Source organism: Ambystoma mexicanum, chromosome 9 (assembly GCF_040938575.1).
Source record: "Ambystoma mexicanum isolate Mex_15411 chromosome 9, UKY_AmexF1_1, whole genome shotgun sequence".
Lineage (NCBI taxonomy): Eukaryota > Metazoa > Chordata > Amphibia > Caudata > Ambystomatidae > Ambystoma > Ambystoma mexicanum.
The window spans coordinates 463863202-463879974 of NC_090931.1; the positions used below are offsets into that span (position 1 = coordinate 463863202).

At 41.9% G+C, this 16773-nt stretch overlaps 1 protein-coding gene across 4 annotated transcripts in view; it reads right to left on the minus strand.

Annotated features, from left to right (window-relative positions):
* The window catches only part of COL26A1 (collagen type XXVI alpha 1 chain), a 1569010-nt gene that overhangs the window by 1156468 nt on the left and 395769 nt on the right, over positions 1-16773 (minus strand). For all 4 annotated transcript variants that reach the window (XM_069614996.1, XM_069614997.1, XM_069614995.1 and 1 more), the window contains exon 2: positions 1864-1986. In XM_069614996.1, the coding sequence (XP_069471097.1) occupies positions 1864-1986 (123 nt within the window). The remainder of the gene's footprint in view (positions 1-1863; positions 1987-16773) is intronic.

A 16773-nucleotide genomic window follows, 5' to 3' on the forward strand; every position in this document is an offset into this window, starting at 1 on the left:
ACATGAGCCCTTCTGCACCAGAGGACAACGCAAGCATATTCCCATCAAGGTAAGCCCGGCTGGGCACTGAAGCACATTGGTGGTGTTCCCTGATCTAATCTGCCCCTATAGCAGATTGACAATTCCTTATCTACAGGGCACAATGATTTCGAACATACCCTCAGAAGATTCTCGCACCCAGGTGTGGGCCTCTGCATTTTCATCCTTTGCAGATGGTTGCCCTCATACTCGACATTGGAGTACCTCAGAGGGTTGGCATTGAGCAGATCAAACAAAGTTCCTGATTGGCTGCTGTGTGCTTTTTCCAGCCTATCGGAAGCCGGCAGGCTGAAAGCCGGCCCCCGCACGAATGTCCTGAACTAAGCCCCTGCCTGGCCTTGTCAGGGCCTTGATGGCTCTGAGGCATCTCCCACCCTATGCTTCGTCACCTCTCTGCCTCCTGGAACTAACTCACAGCTTGCTGCCATCCACTGCACAATCCCACACCTCATGAGATCCAACCAAGAATACTGTGAGTCATGTCCTGGACACTGCTATGCTAATTCAATAACCCACAACACTGGTGAATTAGGTGTGCCTGTGCTATTTCTCCATTCTATACATTACTGTATCCCTCCTTTCTAACACATTCTTGTGTTGTTGTTAATTTGAACTTTGGCATGTTTCGTCAACCGCTGCGTGCCTTTTCCCCACAGTCCATTGATAATTTCCTGTCCACCTTTAACATAATTACCTCCATGTTATGCATTGCTTACATTGCCTTGCAAAAATAATTGAATTCAGGCGTTTTTACATCTGTGCACCGTATTAGTTTCTGTGCTCAGGATACCCTGTTTAAAAAATGGAATGTAGGCGTTTTTACATCTTTGTAGCCGTACTCGTTTCTGTGCTTAGTGTCCTGTTTAAAAATTGAATTCAGGCGTTTTTACATCTCTGCAGCCTTATTTGTTTCTGTGCTAGAGTGCCATGCGTAAAAAATGTAATGTAGGTGTTTTTACATCTATGCAGCCGTATTCGCTCTTGTGCTTTAGAGTGCCACAAGAGTGCCCTTCATGTTGGTAAGACTATCTCTATGTTCATTGCTTATTATTCACTTAGCTGCAGAGTCCTTTACTACATGGCACCCTGATTGATATTACCTCTCAATCCACGAGGCAAGGCTTTGCCAGTCTATGTAATCGTACCGATTTGACTTATACGCAGCCTGATATAACCCCCTGTAACATGAGGGGTGGCTTTGCCAGTCTGTGTAACTTCAACTATTTGTCTCTTATGCTGCCTTATTTAGCCCCCTGTAACATGAGGTGAGGCTTTGCCAGTTAGTGTACACACACCATTATATATCTGTAACCATATGTCTATCCTTGCACTTCACCAATGTACCTTGCACCTCCTGTAACTAGCGCCTAGATGCCTCAGGGCTTTGGGCGCTGAAATAAATGGAAAAATAAAGCAATATGTAGAATGATCTCTCTCTAATTGACAGATCCTCACTCCATAACATCAAAACCATGAAGCATCTCATGTTTCAGAGGTTGGTGATCTGAGCGGTATTGCCTCATAGTGTCTATTTTCTAGATTGGTAATGATCAGATTGAAACCAACTGATCGAAAATGAAATAGATTGAAAATGAAATATTTCAAGCTTTAATAGATATAAAAATATGTCCAAACATTAAAATAATGTACAAATAACATAAACTTAAGATAGCTTTACACATTTGTGCTCCTGCACCGGTTTGCATTGTGTTGAAAAGGAAAGTGTTTTTTTGTAGAGATGTGAGATTCGAACTTTACAATTCAAATAAGAGTTTCTAACACTTGATTTTTTAGCAAATTAGGCAGATATATACAAAGGCTTACCTTAGTAGGTTTGCGCATGGCCCTGGCCAGCGGCAGCTCTGATACACTCTCTGGACCACCGTCTCAGAACCATTGTGCACCTGGCAGGAAACTGTCCTCGTCACGGTGTTCTGGCACCAGTTCCTGCAAAAGAAAATACACCATAAGATTAACTCTTGTAAAGTAAAATTATTACATCACATTACATATAAATCAATCAGGTATACTATCGCTGCGCAACACAAGAGGTGTATAACTTACTCACTATTTAAGAGTACTTTCATTATGACACGTTTAAATAAATAATTGTCATTATCTAAGGCAGCATTGATTTATCGCAGACTTCCTCACAATGTAACAAGTGGGATGCGATCAGTGCCTTAGTGGCATGGGAAAATGAACCCAGTGTTCGTCAAGTGGGCGTGGCCTTCCAGTGGCGGTCGCTTGCTGGCCCATTAGGCAATGCCCCCTTATCGAGCCCCGGCTTAAGGGGCTGCAGGCGAACCTTGCCAGGCATCCCTTTGCAGTGATCATCACACTCGCACCCGAGGGTGTGAGGGTGATAATCCCTGCATCCCTTATATAAAAGGGATGCCTGGTGGGGAATAGCGCCACATGTTTTTAGCCTTAATTGTGGCGCTGCCCCTCACAAGGCATTCCTTCAACTAAGAGATGCAGCGATCATCCTCAGTTGATCACTGCATCTCTTAGTTGAAGACAGGGGTCAAGTCCTAAAAATTAAGTGGGGGGACTCATCAACAAACTCAATGGGATGTGATGTCACCAGAAATTAGTATATCAAGTTGAGAAATGGTATTTCATTAAATTGTCTTTGCATAACCACCTAAATTGCACGAGACGAACAGCATTTGCCTTTCATAAAATCAACACACACAAAACCAAAAGAGGATATTTTCTTCTAATAGTGTTTTTGAAAACATTAAAATGTGTGCATGTTTTAAAATCCAAGAATCAATACAAATGTTTTCCCTGGGATTTTCAGTACCAAAATGGGTCATTTCACCTCTAGTTGTTTGTTAGTTTTCATCAGGGTATATAGTGCAGTATTGCAGTGGTGAAGGGTCCGGCCTGCAAACCTGACAACTGCTTTTCGATCCCCGAGGTCGGCTTTAATTCATAAATTCAAAGAGGACATTCAATGTTTCTTATTTTAGCTGGGGGGGGGGACTGAGTCCATCCTGTGAAAAAAGTGGGTGGACTCCATCCCCCCGCGTGTACCCTCGACTTGAGCCCTGGTTGAAGGGATGCCTGGCATGGGGACGATCCTACCATTCATGATGAGAAGGTGAGGCCAATGGAAACCAAGGCCATTTTTCCTAAAGCCTGAAGCTCCCGCGAATGAGCGAAAGCTTCAGGCCTTAAATGTAGAAACCACTCGAAGCATAGGCCTTTTTTTCTCTTTCAGAATGGTTGTGCTGGCTCCACCATTGTGGAGAAAACGCCCTTTCTTTTAAAGCCTGAAGCTCTTGCACATCAACCTTACCCTTTAGGAAAAAGCCTTACCCTCTAGGCGTCCCATCAGCTGGGGAGCCTTCCAGGGCTGTGCTGCGGCTTGCCGCAGCCAACTTAAAGACATAGATACTATACACACTATATGGAGTCAATTCACAAAGAATTACTCCTACTTACCCTTGACATAAACATAGAGATGGCTCTTTGAATAACTAGTAAGTTCCTATGAGTAACTCGGACTTACTCCTGACATAAATCGTAGTAAGTCAATAGTAGATCAAGAATGAATCAGTTACACACAGAAAGTTCTTTGTGAATGAAATTGGCCTATCCAGGTTTAGGACAAGGTTAAGTCAAAGTTACTCATAGTAACTTCTTTGTGAATCCGCCCCTATGCAAGGTGGGCTCAACTTAAAATTGCGGTGTTAACATTTACAGACTATGTAAGACTGAATGAAATTATAACAAGTTGCAGTTTACTATGTAAATGAATTGAATTATAGCAATTTACTCATTGGGTTAAATGACAACTTAAAACAATTTACAGACTATGTAAGACTGCATACATTTACAGCAGGAGTGCATACTTTGATCGTTATGGAGCTCATGTTGCGTTTAGTCATAATTTGACGGCGGGGTCCTGGTACATTTGCACTCAAGCGTGGCCAGGTTCCCGCCACAACATTTTTGTCATTTGCACTGCAGAATGCAAAAGTAAAGGGCAAAAAGCTTGTGTGCCACCTTTTGCCCTCCGCAATTGCACTCCATAGCGCAAATGCAGTAAATGTGGCCTGGCATGCTCACATGCCAGGTAGCGTTTACTTGTAATTGTAAGTGCCGCTTGCCATTCTTGCATAGAAGACGTTGCTCACAATTACAATTAAACGCTTCCCAACATGCTGGCATGTCTGATAACACTGAATGTTCATTGTGAACACTGATTACTATGCATGCATGTTAAGCAGAGTTCACAATGAAAAATAAAAGCTGACTGACATGCCAGCATGTCAGAAAGCATCTTTTTTTGTTGCAAATGTAAACGCTGCATTCAATGTGAGCTTGACAGGTGTAGTTTACAATGATTTCCTATAAAAACTGCCCGATTTGTGTCGGTGCAAAAAGAAGGCGGTTTGCATAGGAAATCAATGGTTTCACACCAGTGTGAAAATCACATGCTGGCATGCAACCAAGTTGTTTTTGAAGGCGCAGGGCAAAGGGTAGGCGGAAACATAACTCCTGTTATGCCTGCGCTCTCTGCCTTCAAATACAATGAAAATTCCCCATAGCGTCTATTGAGGCATTAAGGCATTTAGCGCACCTATTTATGCTATGTGGACTTCCAAAATGAGCTCTTACGTGATGCCGCAGTAAATGTACAGCAGAGGTGTAAGTTTTGTTGAAAGAGTCACACTATGGGTCTCATTTCAGGATGGAAAATTGAGACGTTATGCATGGGTGTTGCTAGGTCTGGAAAAGATCTGGGGCTATGCTAATGTCAGGGCTGCCGGGACTCAGGGCTTGCTAGCCTTTTGGTTGTAGCCCCAGAGATTCTACCAGGGGCTTCAACCGAAAGACCCGGGGCTATAGCTCCCTAAGCCCCCCCCCCTAGCAACGCCTCTGCGTCAATGGAAGGTGTAATGCATTTACGCCTCGAATTCCCACTCTGACCCATTTTAGTGCTGACACAAGGCAGAGTAGGGGCACGGAGTGGAGATAAATAGAACACTGTGATTCATATTATGAAACTGAAAAGGACAGCGATTTAGCCTGTGAAGAAGGATACACTGTTATCCAAATGCATCAGGCAACAAAATTGTGTCAAGGAACATTGACTGCACTGTCTTGTAATAGAGTGGTGGATAGACAAATTGGTCAAGAAAACCTTATATGTGCAATCATGAAAACACTGTGGAAAATGGTGGTGACATAGAGCATTGAACTCTAAACTGTGAACTTCTATTTTAAGTTGGAACTTGATGTAAAATGAATTTTGAATCAAAAATGTGATTTTGTGCAGTAAATAGCACCATTTTCTAAAAATATCGTTTTTATTGCATACTTAGTTTATTACAAAACCTTTAGCAAAGAAAATAAAAGCACAAGAGAGAGAGAGATGACCTCCCTTTAGGCGTCTAGTGTGCAGCCAAATATTCAGGGTGCTTTTGTCGAAAATCAAACGATGAAATAATTTACAGTTCCTTAGTTAAAACTATACATCAATTATTCAGAGGGGAGTTCTGCTCCAAACACTACTTCAAAAAGTCAACCGCAGCAATTGTAAGTCCCATTTGGTCACCTCTCAAGACCAACAACCACCATTCTTCAGCTGATAAGGATGGAGTGGTCTCCACAAACCTTCCAAAGAACTTAGATCTTAGTTTCGTCACTCCGGGGCAGGCTGTGAATAGATGTTGAAGGTTCTCCACTGATGCTGGTAGCTTGCCGAATCTATAGGACAATTTAGTGGAGGCCTACTTTGATCTAAAAGCAAGGATCTCCATTGGAGGAAATAAGTTCAACCTAATTGAGCTTTTTGGCCCTTAAGTATTGTGTATGCAATGGATGGGGTTGCAGAATAGCTCTGAGTCCAAATAACCAAACCAACTCAGGAAGATGGCAAAGATACTGTTTTATTAACAATTATCTAAAACAGGGAGTTACAACGGACATCAATAGATGTTCCCTCGGCCTCTCAATGATTTTCTAAAAAAAAAATACATCAGAGTTGACTTCATACTACGTGGAAAATAAAAGAAAACCTCTTAAGGGTTGGGATTGGTTAAGGGAGACATCTAAATATACTTTCTATAGGGACTAGGATTTTGATAGTCTGCCCACTGTCAGGTGGACAACTTATTCCTACCTCTAAAACATGTAATCTTCAACACTATTAAGTACACAGTTTATCATTGGTTTTCAAACTATAAGGCCCTTTGTTATATGACCCTCTAAAATTGGTTAGCACGCTTGTACCATGTCTGGAATATTCGGTTCACTTAGCAGCACGTAAGCTCAGACCCAGGTGCCAGGAGGTGGAAATAACTTTACCATCCCAAACAATTAGCCCAACATCTCTAAACACCCATCCCTTCTGCCATGAAGATTGTCTTTGAACTTGGCCTTGCAAAGTGTTCTTGTTTCTGGGAATATATGGGAGTTCAGGCACTCACTATCATTCTTCTAGTACCCCAAGCTCAACTCTATTTCCATCCTTGGCCCACGTGACAGGAGACAATGATTTGGTCCATTTTGCAGCATTGAAATGTCTTAAATTAATAGAACTTAGCACCCTTGGTGTTCTTTCTTTGCACCTTAACAGGGATGCACATTCACAGCTTTCAAGAATAGATAACTGACCTTGACTGCTTCAGTTGTGATACCAGGCCAGACAGACTCGCCATGCGCTTCAGCGATCTCAGCTTATTCTTGCTGCAACACAATTCTTGCTTTTTCTTTGCACAGGTCCTGGCTTACTAAGTTAATAACACTGATGTTCAGCTTCAATACAATGCCAGCTTCAGCAAGCTTCTATAATGACTTAATCTACCTTATGTTTCAGCATCTGTACAATTATTGTACGGTTGATTTTCAGTTTGTTTCTCCTTGTGAGAGAGGGTATGCCCAGACGTGGGTCCCTTGCTCACTGCGCCACAGGAAACCAGGCTGCACCTCACTGAGGAGGTCCAACAAGGCCGAAACATGTCTGGGGTTGCTTGGTTTTCTGTGCAGAGGCGACCTGGCCTAGCAGTTTGGGCTGGGCTGCTACCTTCGGTGGCGGCAGCTGCTGACTGATTTGCACATGGCTGGTCCCCTTTTGCAATGACGCAGACGGGCTAAAAAACAGTGGTGTGGAAGGTTGCCCAGAGCAATTGCCAGTGGTTTAGATTCATTTGAAACCTTCCATCCATCACTTTTGTGGTCAGTTTGTTTCTCCTTGTGAGAGAGGGTATGCCCAGACGTGGGTCCCTTGCTCGCTGCGCCACAGGGAACCAGGCTACACCTCACTGAGGAGGTCCAACAAGGCCGAAACATGTCTGGGGTTGCTTGGTTTTCTGTGCAGAGGGGACCTGGCCTAGCAGTTCGGGCTGGGCTGCTACCTTCGGTGGCGGCAGCTGCTGACTGATTTGCACATGGCTGGTCCCCTTTTGCAATGGCACAGACGGGTTAAAATACGGTGGTGTGGAAGGTTGCCCAGAGCAATTGCCAGTGGTTTAGATTCATTCAAAACCTTCCACCCATCACTTTTGTGGTCCGGTTGATTTTCTGCAGCACTTTGCACACGTGCAATCTTCTTCTTGCATATGAACGTTTACTCGATTCTTAACTTCGTCATCAGTTTCTGTAAGATCCATAGATTCTCTTCAGCCAGTATTCTCGGGGCGGCACACATGTCTCTTGTGACATCACCAATTTCTCTTTTTGCTCCTTTTCATATTCCTTCCTCAGATTGTCATCTCTTTGGGAATGTATTTGATAGGGTTGTCTCAGTGGGTACCGTCTTTCGAATATTCGATGTGGTATTGGCACAACTGCTGGTATCAAACCTGGCACAATCACAGTCTTCCAACATATAGGAGATAAGGGGGCGGGATTTCCTGCAGAGGCATGTAACTGTTCCTCTACATAATCCTCATTAGTTGGCTTCTGTAAGCCAGGCCTGGATATTTTATTAGGTACATTGGTGTCTTTCCATAAGGTCTAATCTCCTTTGAAAGTTGGCCACAAAGTTTAAACTTGTTAGCCTCATTGCAGGTAAAGATCCAGTCTGTTTCCCAGCGTTTTTTCTTGACGTTATTAGGGTTTACCAGCAGCTCATCTTGCAAGGCTCCAATTTCGTCCAATGTCTTTTTACAAGCCTCGTCTCGTGCACAGCCAGCTTCATTTTTTCCATACTCTATCTCTGTTTTAATGATCTTGAAACTTTCTACCGGATTTGGCATTGTGTATTTCCTGAAGAATGAAAGAACTTTCCATTCTACCATGGCTTTACGTGAGATTAGCCCAAATTCTATTATCCCTCTCTGGATTTGGAATTGACTTTGGTAAACCTAACATCCGTTTCCAGAATATACCTTCCAGCTAGACCATTTGTGGTTCTGGATGGTTAACATAACCTCCGACCCATGTGTTATTGTAGGGATCACCTTTGCTCTGTAGAAGTCCAGCACAGGTTTTAATGAGAAGTTACAGAATCTATTTTTCAGAATTGGGGCTTGGTTTGCCAAGGCATTGGTTTTCCCTATCAGGGCAAAGATCTTTTCCCTTTCACGGCTTTTAATGGAAATCTGTATCATCAACCTAATGGGATGCAGTGAGTAGGATGCTTCCACTTTGCGGAGCCACCATTCGTGTCACAGTAATGCTGTTCTTCATTGGTGCGTGACACCATCATAATAGCTCAAAGAAGAAAGTAAGCAGTTTACAGATTGAAGGGAGCCAAAAGCAGTACCATGGGTCCTGTAGTGGCCCGAATTGCAAAGAGCATGGTCAAGCTGTCTCGCAGACATTTCAAGGTGATGAAACATGCTTTCAGCTGCTCCTGGATATATGGGTTGCTGGGAGGCCCAATCCAATGTCTCCAAGGGCAAAGTGAATCCTAATTTCCGCACTTGCAGTCCTTTACTTCCAGTGAGCAGGATTGTGGTTTCTGTGCACATCTATCACAGAGGCTTTGGTCCACAGCAGTGTCACCCCCATGGTTCCCCAGGGATGGTTAAGAAGCAGAACTTGCCTTGGATGCCTTCTGCCTTCACCTCTCCAGGGGAGGACTGAGGAAGATACCAAAAATATTCCAAAAATAGGTCAGATAAATCCTCCTTATCTTCATTCTCCAAAGAATAATCAGCTAAGGGCAGTGCTTCCCCTCCATATAAGTACCAAATGTCACAGGGGAGGTCCAAAGCAAGCCTCCTGTAAGGGATCCAGTCCAGGTTGCTTTAAGAAGCATCCTTTTCCTTCTGACATCTTACCCAGAGAGACATGTCTGAGGACATGGGAAGAACAGGATGTTGTAAAGAGTCCTAGCAGAAGCCAAAGTGGTGTGACCCCTCCCTCAGCCTACCTAACGCTGTGGGCTTATATAACTCTTCCGCCTTCCCATGTTTGCCGAATTGAAAGGGACTCCAGTGGTCAGCACCCGGGTGTGTGCCTTTGAAACAAAGGTTCACATGGAACCTTCTGAGGAGGGTTCCTGTGCCCTGCGAAGAAAGGGGTTGGACTTCCTCTGTGGGATAAAAGAAGAAATGTCCTGTGCATTGTCCCGCAACGCAGTTATGGAGACAGCTAGCCAGACAGTTTATATACATTTCTCTTTCATAATTGATCCCTACTCACCAAGCTGACACTTGTATGATATCAAATTGCTGTGGCTGTATATTTGCGTGATCCTAACAGCCACCATGAGACAACCAGACATTACTTATATTTAGTTTAATGTGCCATCACGCTGACACGGTTAAACAATTGTTATAATTTGAATCTGAAGTGCAGACTACTAAAAAGCCACCTCTGCCTACTTTAACTTTGTGTTCCAGCAGTACATGTTAGGAATACACATGTGACCTTTGAATCTGCCCTCCTACCACTGCAGTGCAGATGCCGTAGGTGTCAGCAGCAGAGCACTGGCTATTAATGAGAACAGGCATTCGCTGATGGGCCCGGGTTGCTTTTGTGTTTGTTTAGAGCTGCCTCCTGTGTGTGTTATCACTATCCCCCCACTTCCTTCACAAGCACTGGCCCGCTTCAACAGAGACAAAACAATTATAAATCACACATTAACATCACTAAATGAATTGTGTGGAGCAGGAGTAGATCCCTTCTGAGCTCACCAGCGTAAACACGAATCGTCTGCAGCTAAACCATGAATGTTCCCTTGAAGGGCAGATCACTCCCTGCGTTAGGTACTCGTGATCAGATCTGTGCTTACACTGTAGATATATTCGATCCCAGAAAGGACCAAATCATTTTTTTCTGAGGTTGTGTAAATGTGTCCCAATAAAATTGTTAATATTAACAAACGTTCTGTGATGTAGGTCAAGAAACAAAATAAGAAACACATTATTAGTTACATAAAATGCTGGAAATGGGTGTAGACGTATTTTGTTTGTGGCAGTGTTTATGAGCTCAGATGGCTTCACAGTGGTGTGTAGAGAGAGGAATAGTTGAACATTTTTCAAATCAGGCTGCGTTCCCTTTCTGCACGGTCTGCTGATTGGCTCCGTTTCCACTGCTGGGTGTCAGGAGACTGGTACAGAAACTGCAGATGAAGCCACTGTAATTTAGTGATGGTGCTATTTGGAAGGAGGGCCGGATTAGCAGATCACCCTTTCAGAGACATAATTACCTACATCATTGTAATTTAACAAAGAACAAAAAGCTAAGGCTTTCCTGATCTCACCAGATAGCCTTCTTTCACAGTTGTATTCATCATTTCTTATGCTCTCATCATTAGGATGTAAAGTTCCTAGAATTAGGATTATGATGGAGCTGAGCCAAAGAGCACCTATTTTAAGAAGGTGAGATGTTATATACATTGTGCAGTCATTATGGGAATGTTTGTTGTGGGCACACAACTCGTGCACACCTGGGAAACATTTACTAATTAGTAGGTACAAGGCTCCTGCAAAAAAAAGTTTCTTACTTCCTAGCTGGAATTACTTGATAAAAAAGTAGGCAAACATGCATAAGCAGAGCATCACAACACAAACATTACACGTGTTTAAAAAAATTACTGATGCAAATAAAAACAAAATTCTTACAATGTGCTACTAATCAATCTTACCTTTCTCTGCTAATGTGCCGAGTTGAGAGGTGTGTGTGTGTAAAATGCAAGTCACTTATTTAAATCCGGTGATTTTCTCTTTCGCACTTCCGAAGTAGATAAAATTATGATAATTTAATTTGTTAATATTAGCACCTTCTATTAAAATGTTCAAAATAAAATTCAGGCTGTTTTAGCCACATACAGTTTTATAAACCTAACTTCTATAAATTACAGCCTTCGGATTGTCTTTCTATCATTGATTCACAAGCTATATCAAAGGGCTAAGCCGCCAAGTGCAGAGATTTCCTTGCGATCTACGGGTCACTCTATGCAAAGGTTTCTTTGTCGCATGGAGTAGCGATGGCACAAGTCACGCTCAGACACTATTTGTGAATTATTTTCTCCCCATCATACTCTTTACGATGAAGTACTCTTCTCCTCCAAGTGCTCTTATTATTCTGATCTCTAGCAATCTCAATCTTGTCATCAGAGAGCTCTTTTTCAATCTCTCTAGCGTCTTCTTTCTCCTCCTTCTCCCGACTATTCTCTTAAATCGACCTTAACTGCACTTGACTTTGCTACTTATTTTACTTCTGAAGGGGCTACTTTTCGTGTCGCGATTGTACCATCTTTATCCCCTTCTTCTTCTCGATCTTCTTCACCATCTACGGGTATTTCTTCTAATTCCTCGATTTCTAACTCTGATACCTCTCTACTACTTTCACAAGCCTACCTGTGGGATGTATTGACACACTTTTGCTCTGCCATCCAGCATCCCTGTCTTCTGATGGTGCCAGAAATCCTAAAATGGCCGCAAAACCCTGGTGCACGCCAAAACCGCTGAAAATCAAGCTTTGAATCAAAAAAATCAAAAGATGGCTGCCAAATCTACCATGCATGTTGTCAGTGGTGGAACAGAGATCTCACTCCTGAAACATGTCACTGGGCTGCCCAACAAGGGAAAATGGAGCACAGAGGGAAAAGCAGTGCTTTGCTGAAAGAAATCCAAATCTTACTTTTAAATCCTTTTTTTCTTTGTTGCTGAAACTGCAGAATGCCGGCACAAAACACCCTCAAACATCCAGAATTCTTGCTGGGTGCTACCATTCACTTAGTATAAGAAATCATGGTGAACATACAATGTTCTGAAAAGCTCAAAGTATCAAAGAAACATCCAAAGCCAAAGTTGCCTGCCTGTGGAATCGGTCAAAATCTGGGCACAGTACCCTCAGCGCCTGTATGACAGCTGTCAGAAGCCTGCCTGATTAACTCAAAAAATGTATAAGCTGAAAGCAAATGTTTGCAATGTAAATGGCATGTTACTGAGAGTAACCTATGTCGTAATTGTTAATCCCATGGTTTAGAATCTGAAATAAGTGTTCTAGCTCCCTGTTTTGAAATTACAAGTTGGTTTTAAGCAAAGGAAAAATGCAACAGAAATAACATTTAAATTAAGCCTGGCTGAGCTGCAAGAACTTGAAAGGCAAGTTTCTTCCCAGAAGGAGGACACCTCCCCCCAGCTGAAACTCACAGGGAGGTGCCAATTGCTGGGGAGCCGCGGGATGCAATGGACTTCATCCAGCACAAAGGAGTACCAAGTGTGAAGGGTCGTAAATGGCCTGGGCCCAGGAGGAAATTGGAGGAGACTGCTTCGGGGCTACAGAGAGGCAGAAGGAGGCGGAGACAGACAACCATTTGTGGCTGGACATTCACAAAGAACATTTTGTTTAGATACATATAAATTACCACTTATAATTGTTAAAAATACGAAAATAACATATTTGTGAATCTAAATTCTGGCCGCGCATTTTAAAACTCGCCAGAACTCTGTGACATGTTCTAGGAAGAAACAGCGGAAAAAGTGATATTACACAAAATATATTTTTGATAGAAGCATGAAACTTCATACACTTATGCCCATGTTTAATACGCACATTTGTAGAAATTTGCTCCGAAATTGGACATTGTGTTCCGGACAAAAAGGTCAAGATTCTGTAAAAAGCAGACACAAGATCTTACAGCGTCGGGGTTTGGAGGAGTATCTGCTACACAAAATATGTAAACTGTATATATGCCCGTTATAGAGGTTGCACATTTGTAAATATGTATTGTGTTAAAAGTAGATTTTGTGTTCAAGAGGCTAGGGGTCGACTCTAGGCCTTGTAAACCCACATCATCATGGTGACACCCTGTTCTTCTCCTCCTATCAAGGAAGAGAGGAGACCTTGACCAATCCCTGGAAAGGGGGCATGCTTAGGATAAACCAGCACCCACACCCCTTTATCATAAGCATAAATAGAGACACCCTGCTAGAGAACCATCCATCTTCCTTGCTCCAGACTCCAGAAACTTGGAAAGCAGAAAGGCCCATTCCATTACCTGAACCATTTTCAGCTAGGCCTTAAATTCCAGAACTAGAATCCCACCACCAAAGGGGAACATTAAACAAACAGCTGGGCTGTGCTGTACTGCTGCCTGCTAAACAAATTATCATCAGAACCAAAAGATCCAATCCAGCTGTGCCGTGCTGTGACCAGAGCCCTTGCAGACCCGATCAAGTCCTGTGCCGTGCTGTGAACGACCCAGTCCAGTCCGGTGTAGCCAGCTGTCTACCCCAGAACCAAGTTCCCTTCCATGACCAGAAATCTTGAGGAACCAGAATACTGATGGTTCCGTTTCAAACATATCTAGTGAGTATCTATAGAATAGGACTGTGTCACTAGCATAGCAATAGTTAATCCCTATCTTAAACCCATCCTATCTTGTATTCAGAACCAGTACTGTTAGGAGTATTTTTGAATTGTCAGAACTGTTCTTGCGCTAAGTTTCTCTTATCTGTTTTCTAAAATCATAAATCATTAGTGTTGTGAATAAAATAAATTGAATCCCAGAAAGAAAGTGAGGATCCACCACGTGAAAGGTCCCTGGCCAGGACTGTGGAGATTCATGTGTGGCATTCTCTTTTTCTATAGTCATAATCTAGTATAAGAAATCCTTTTTGTCTTTTAAAAGTGCATTCCTGTTTTCCCATTCGTGCGCCTATATCAGAAAAAAATGACCTCCACTAAAACGTCCATAACGTTCTCAATTTCAACTTCTGCTTGTAACTAACAACCACAGCTTTAAATAGAACCTAAAACCGCATTCCAAATCCATATAGTTCTCCAGAAATCCCGATTACCCCGCATGGAAAGGTTTGTCGCAAATTTTGTTTTAGGGAATTTGACACGTGTAAAACAGCTTTTGATTGCTTCCGACCTTAATTTTAAAATTTCACATTGCTTCTTAGTATTAAATCATTGCTAATGTTTGTGTGTAACTATCTAAAGCGGCTCCCATAAGAATTTAAACCATTTCAGCAATTTAGACCATATTTAGTATTTTCACCCAATCCATTCTTCAGATAACTTTGAAACCATTTGGACAGCTTGCCAATCAATTCTGTTTTTCTCTTGCGTGCTGGGGGGAATTGGGATTGTTATTTTGTTTGAATTCTGCCATTCCTGAATACCTGCTCTCTCCTCCTGTCTCTTTACATTGCCTATTGGGGGATTGAGGGGCGTGCAGGGGGGAATAGTAACCACACTGCTATTTGATTTGAAGACACACACAAAAGTATTATTTCTGTGCTGCTTTGTTTTTGCTCATTATTACTCATTGTGATTAAAGAGATTGCTTAGTGTTACATCACCCCATTGGTGATCATTGTGTACCCATTAAACATAGTGTGATTGAATTGTGAATACATAAATAAATATTTTAACTTTGCAAACCAGCCTGATTCCTGGTTCAGTGTGATGGGGGGGGTTCCAAGAGGGGTGTGATATGAGTAGTACATCATTCAGAATAAAATAACTTTTAGACACAAATAAATAAAGATTTCAGTTGTGCATTACACGCTAGGCATTGACTTAGCTGAAGTGCCGGATTGAAATCACTTACGTACCCAACTGCTTCCCCTAATGTTCCTATTCCTTCTTCTCTGATTCCTAAAATGTACCCTTCTTTCAACTCTTACCTTACTAGTAGTGTTAATATTTCCCTCGACACCTCCACTTTTCCTCTTTCATTCAAGCATGCTACTATCCTCTGCATTTTGAAAAAAAAACCTAATTAGATTTGTCTTCTCCCTTAATATGTTCACCCTATTTCTCTTCTTCTGCATCTTTCTAAGCTTTTGTAACAGCTCGTCTATTCTCAGGTTTCTTCCTTTGCTACAGTAAACTCTATTCTTTGTTGTTTTCATTCTGGGTTCTGTCCTGTTCACTCTACTAAAACTGCTCTTCTTTCTCAATGCAATGCATTACTCTGTGCTCGCTATTTCAAACACTCTTCCATTCCCATAAGTTTGAATCTTTCTGCTGCTTTTGATACGGTGGATCATACTTTACTCTTACTGTCTCTTTCCTCTACTGGGTTTCTGGATATCAGTTCTAGCTTGGTTTTGTTCTTACTTTTCTAGCCGTTCTTACTTGTTCCCATGAGCTGGGGCCTCTTCTGATACTTCTCTTCTGCATGGTGTCCCCCATGTTTCTGTTCTTGGTACCTTTCTTTTTTCTCCTTACACCTCCCCTCTTGCTGCTATTAGTTCTTCCTTTGGGTTATCTCATCACTTCTATGCTGATGATACCCAGCTCTCTGTGTCCTTTTCTTATTTCACAACTGTTATTCACAAGAATCTATCAGTCTGTCTTTGTGCTATTAAAACTTGGATGTCTGGTAATTTTCCTGTTCTTAATACTTCAAAATCTGAAGTTCTTTTTTTCACAGCTTGTTCTATTCCTCCCTCTTCCCCTCCCTCCTTTGTCCCGTTTCCCCGGCTCAACTTCCTATTTCCTCTACTGCTCGTAATCTTGGTTTCTATCTCGACTCTGACTTATCCTTTACTTATCATATTTCTATTATTTCTCGCTCTTGCCGATACCATCTCCTTAACATCCATAAAGTTAGGTGTTTTCTTACTTTTAGTACTATTACATTTTTTATCTCTTTGTTTATTTTTTCACTATTATTCTACTGCTCTGTTCTACTTTTTTGTCTGCCTATTTCTTGTCTTGTTCTGTTAAAATTTGTATTTAATGCCTCCATTTAGGCTCTCTCCTTGAGATTCTACTTCTACCTCTCTTTCCTTTGCATTGTGTTCAAATCTTTCTATGGTCTTTCTTCTATTTATTTTACATCTCTTGTTTCTTTTTATGTTCCCACTCTTGTCCTTCGTTCACATTCTCAATTTCTATTGTCAGTTTCTCTTCCCTCTGTGCTCAATCGCGTTTTTTGATCCATTTCTTTGCTTGCTATCCTTCACTGGAATGCTCTTCCTCTCTGAGAAAATCGATTCTATTTCTTAATTTCACTCCTCCTTAAGGGCTATCTTCTTCAATCTTAATTCACTCTGTTCTTTTCCTTTTTCTTATTTTCTTCATTTGATGTACTGTGTTACTCCGTATTCATGACTAGTTTACTGTAAATTGGCATATATACAGCGCCTTGGCATAAAGCGATGTATAACTATCAAATAAAATACAAATACCAATAAAAGGAAATCTCAACAGTGACAACTCATCCTTTCATCACTGTGGAAGTGGATACAATGTGGACCACTCAGCTACCTACTAATAAGACCTATATAACAGCAGCAAAAGACAATTCAATGGCAATAATAAAGATGCCCTGTACCAGGCACCTACAGCTGTCTG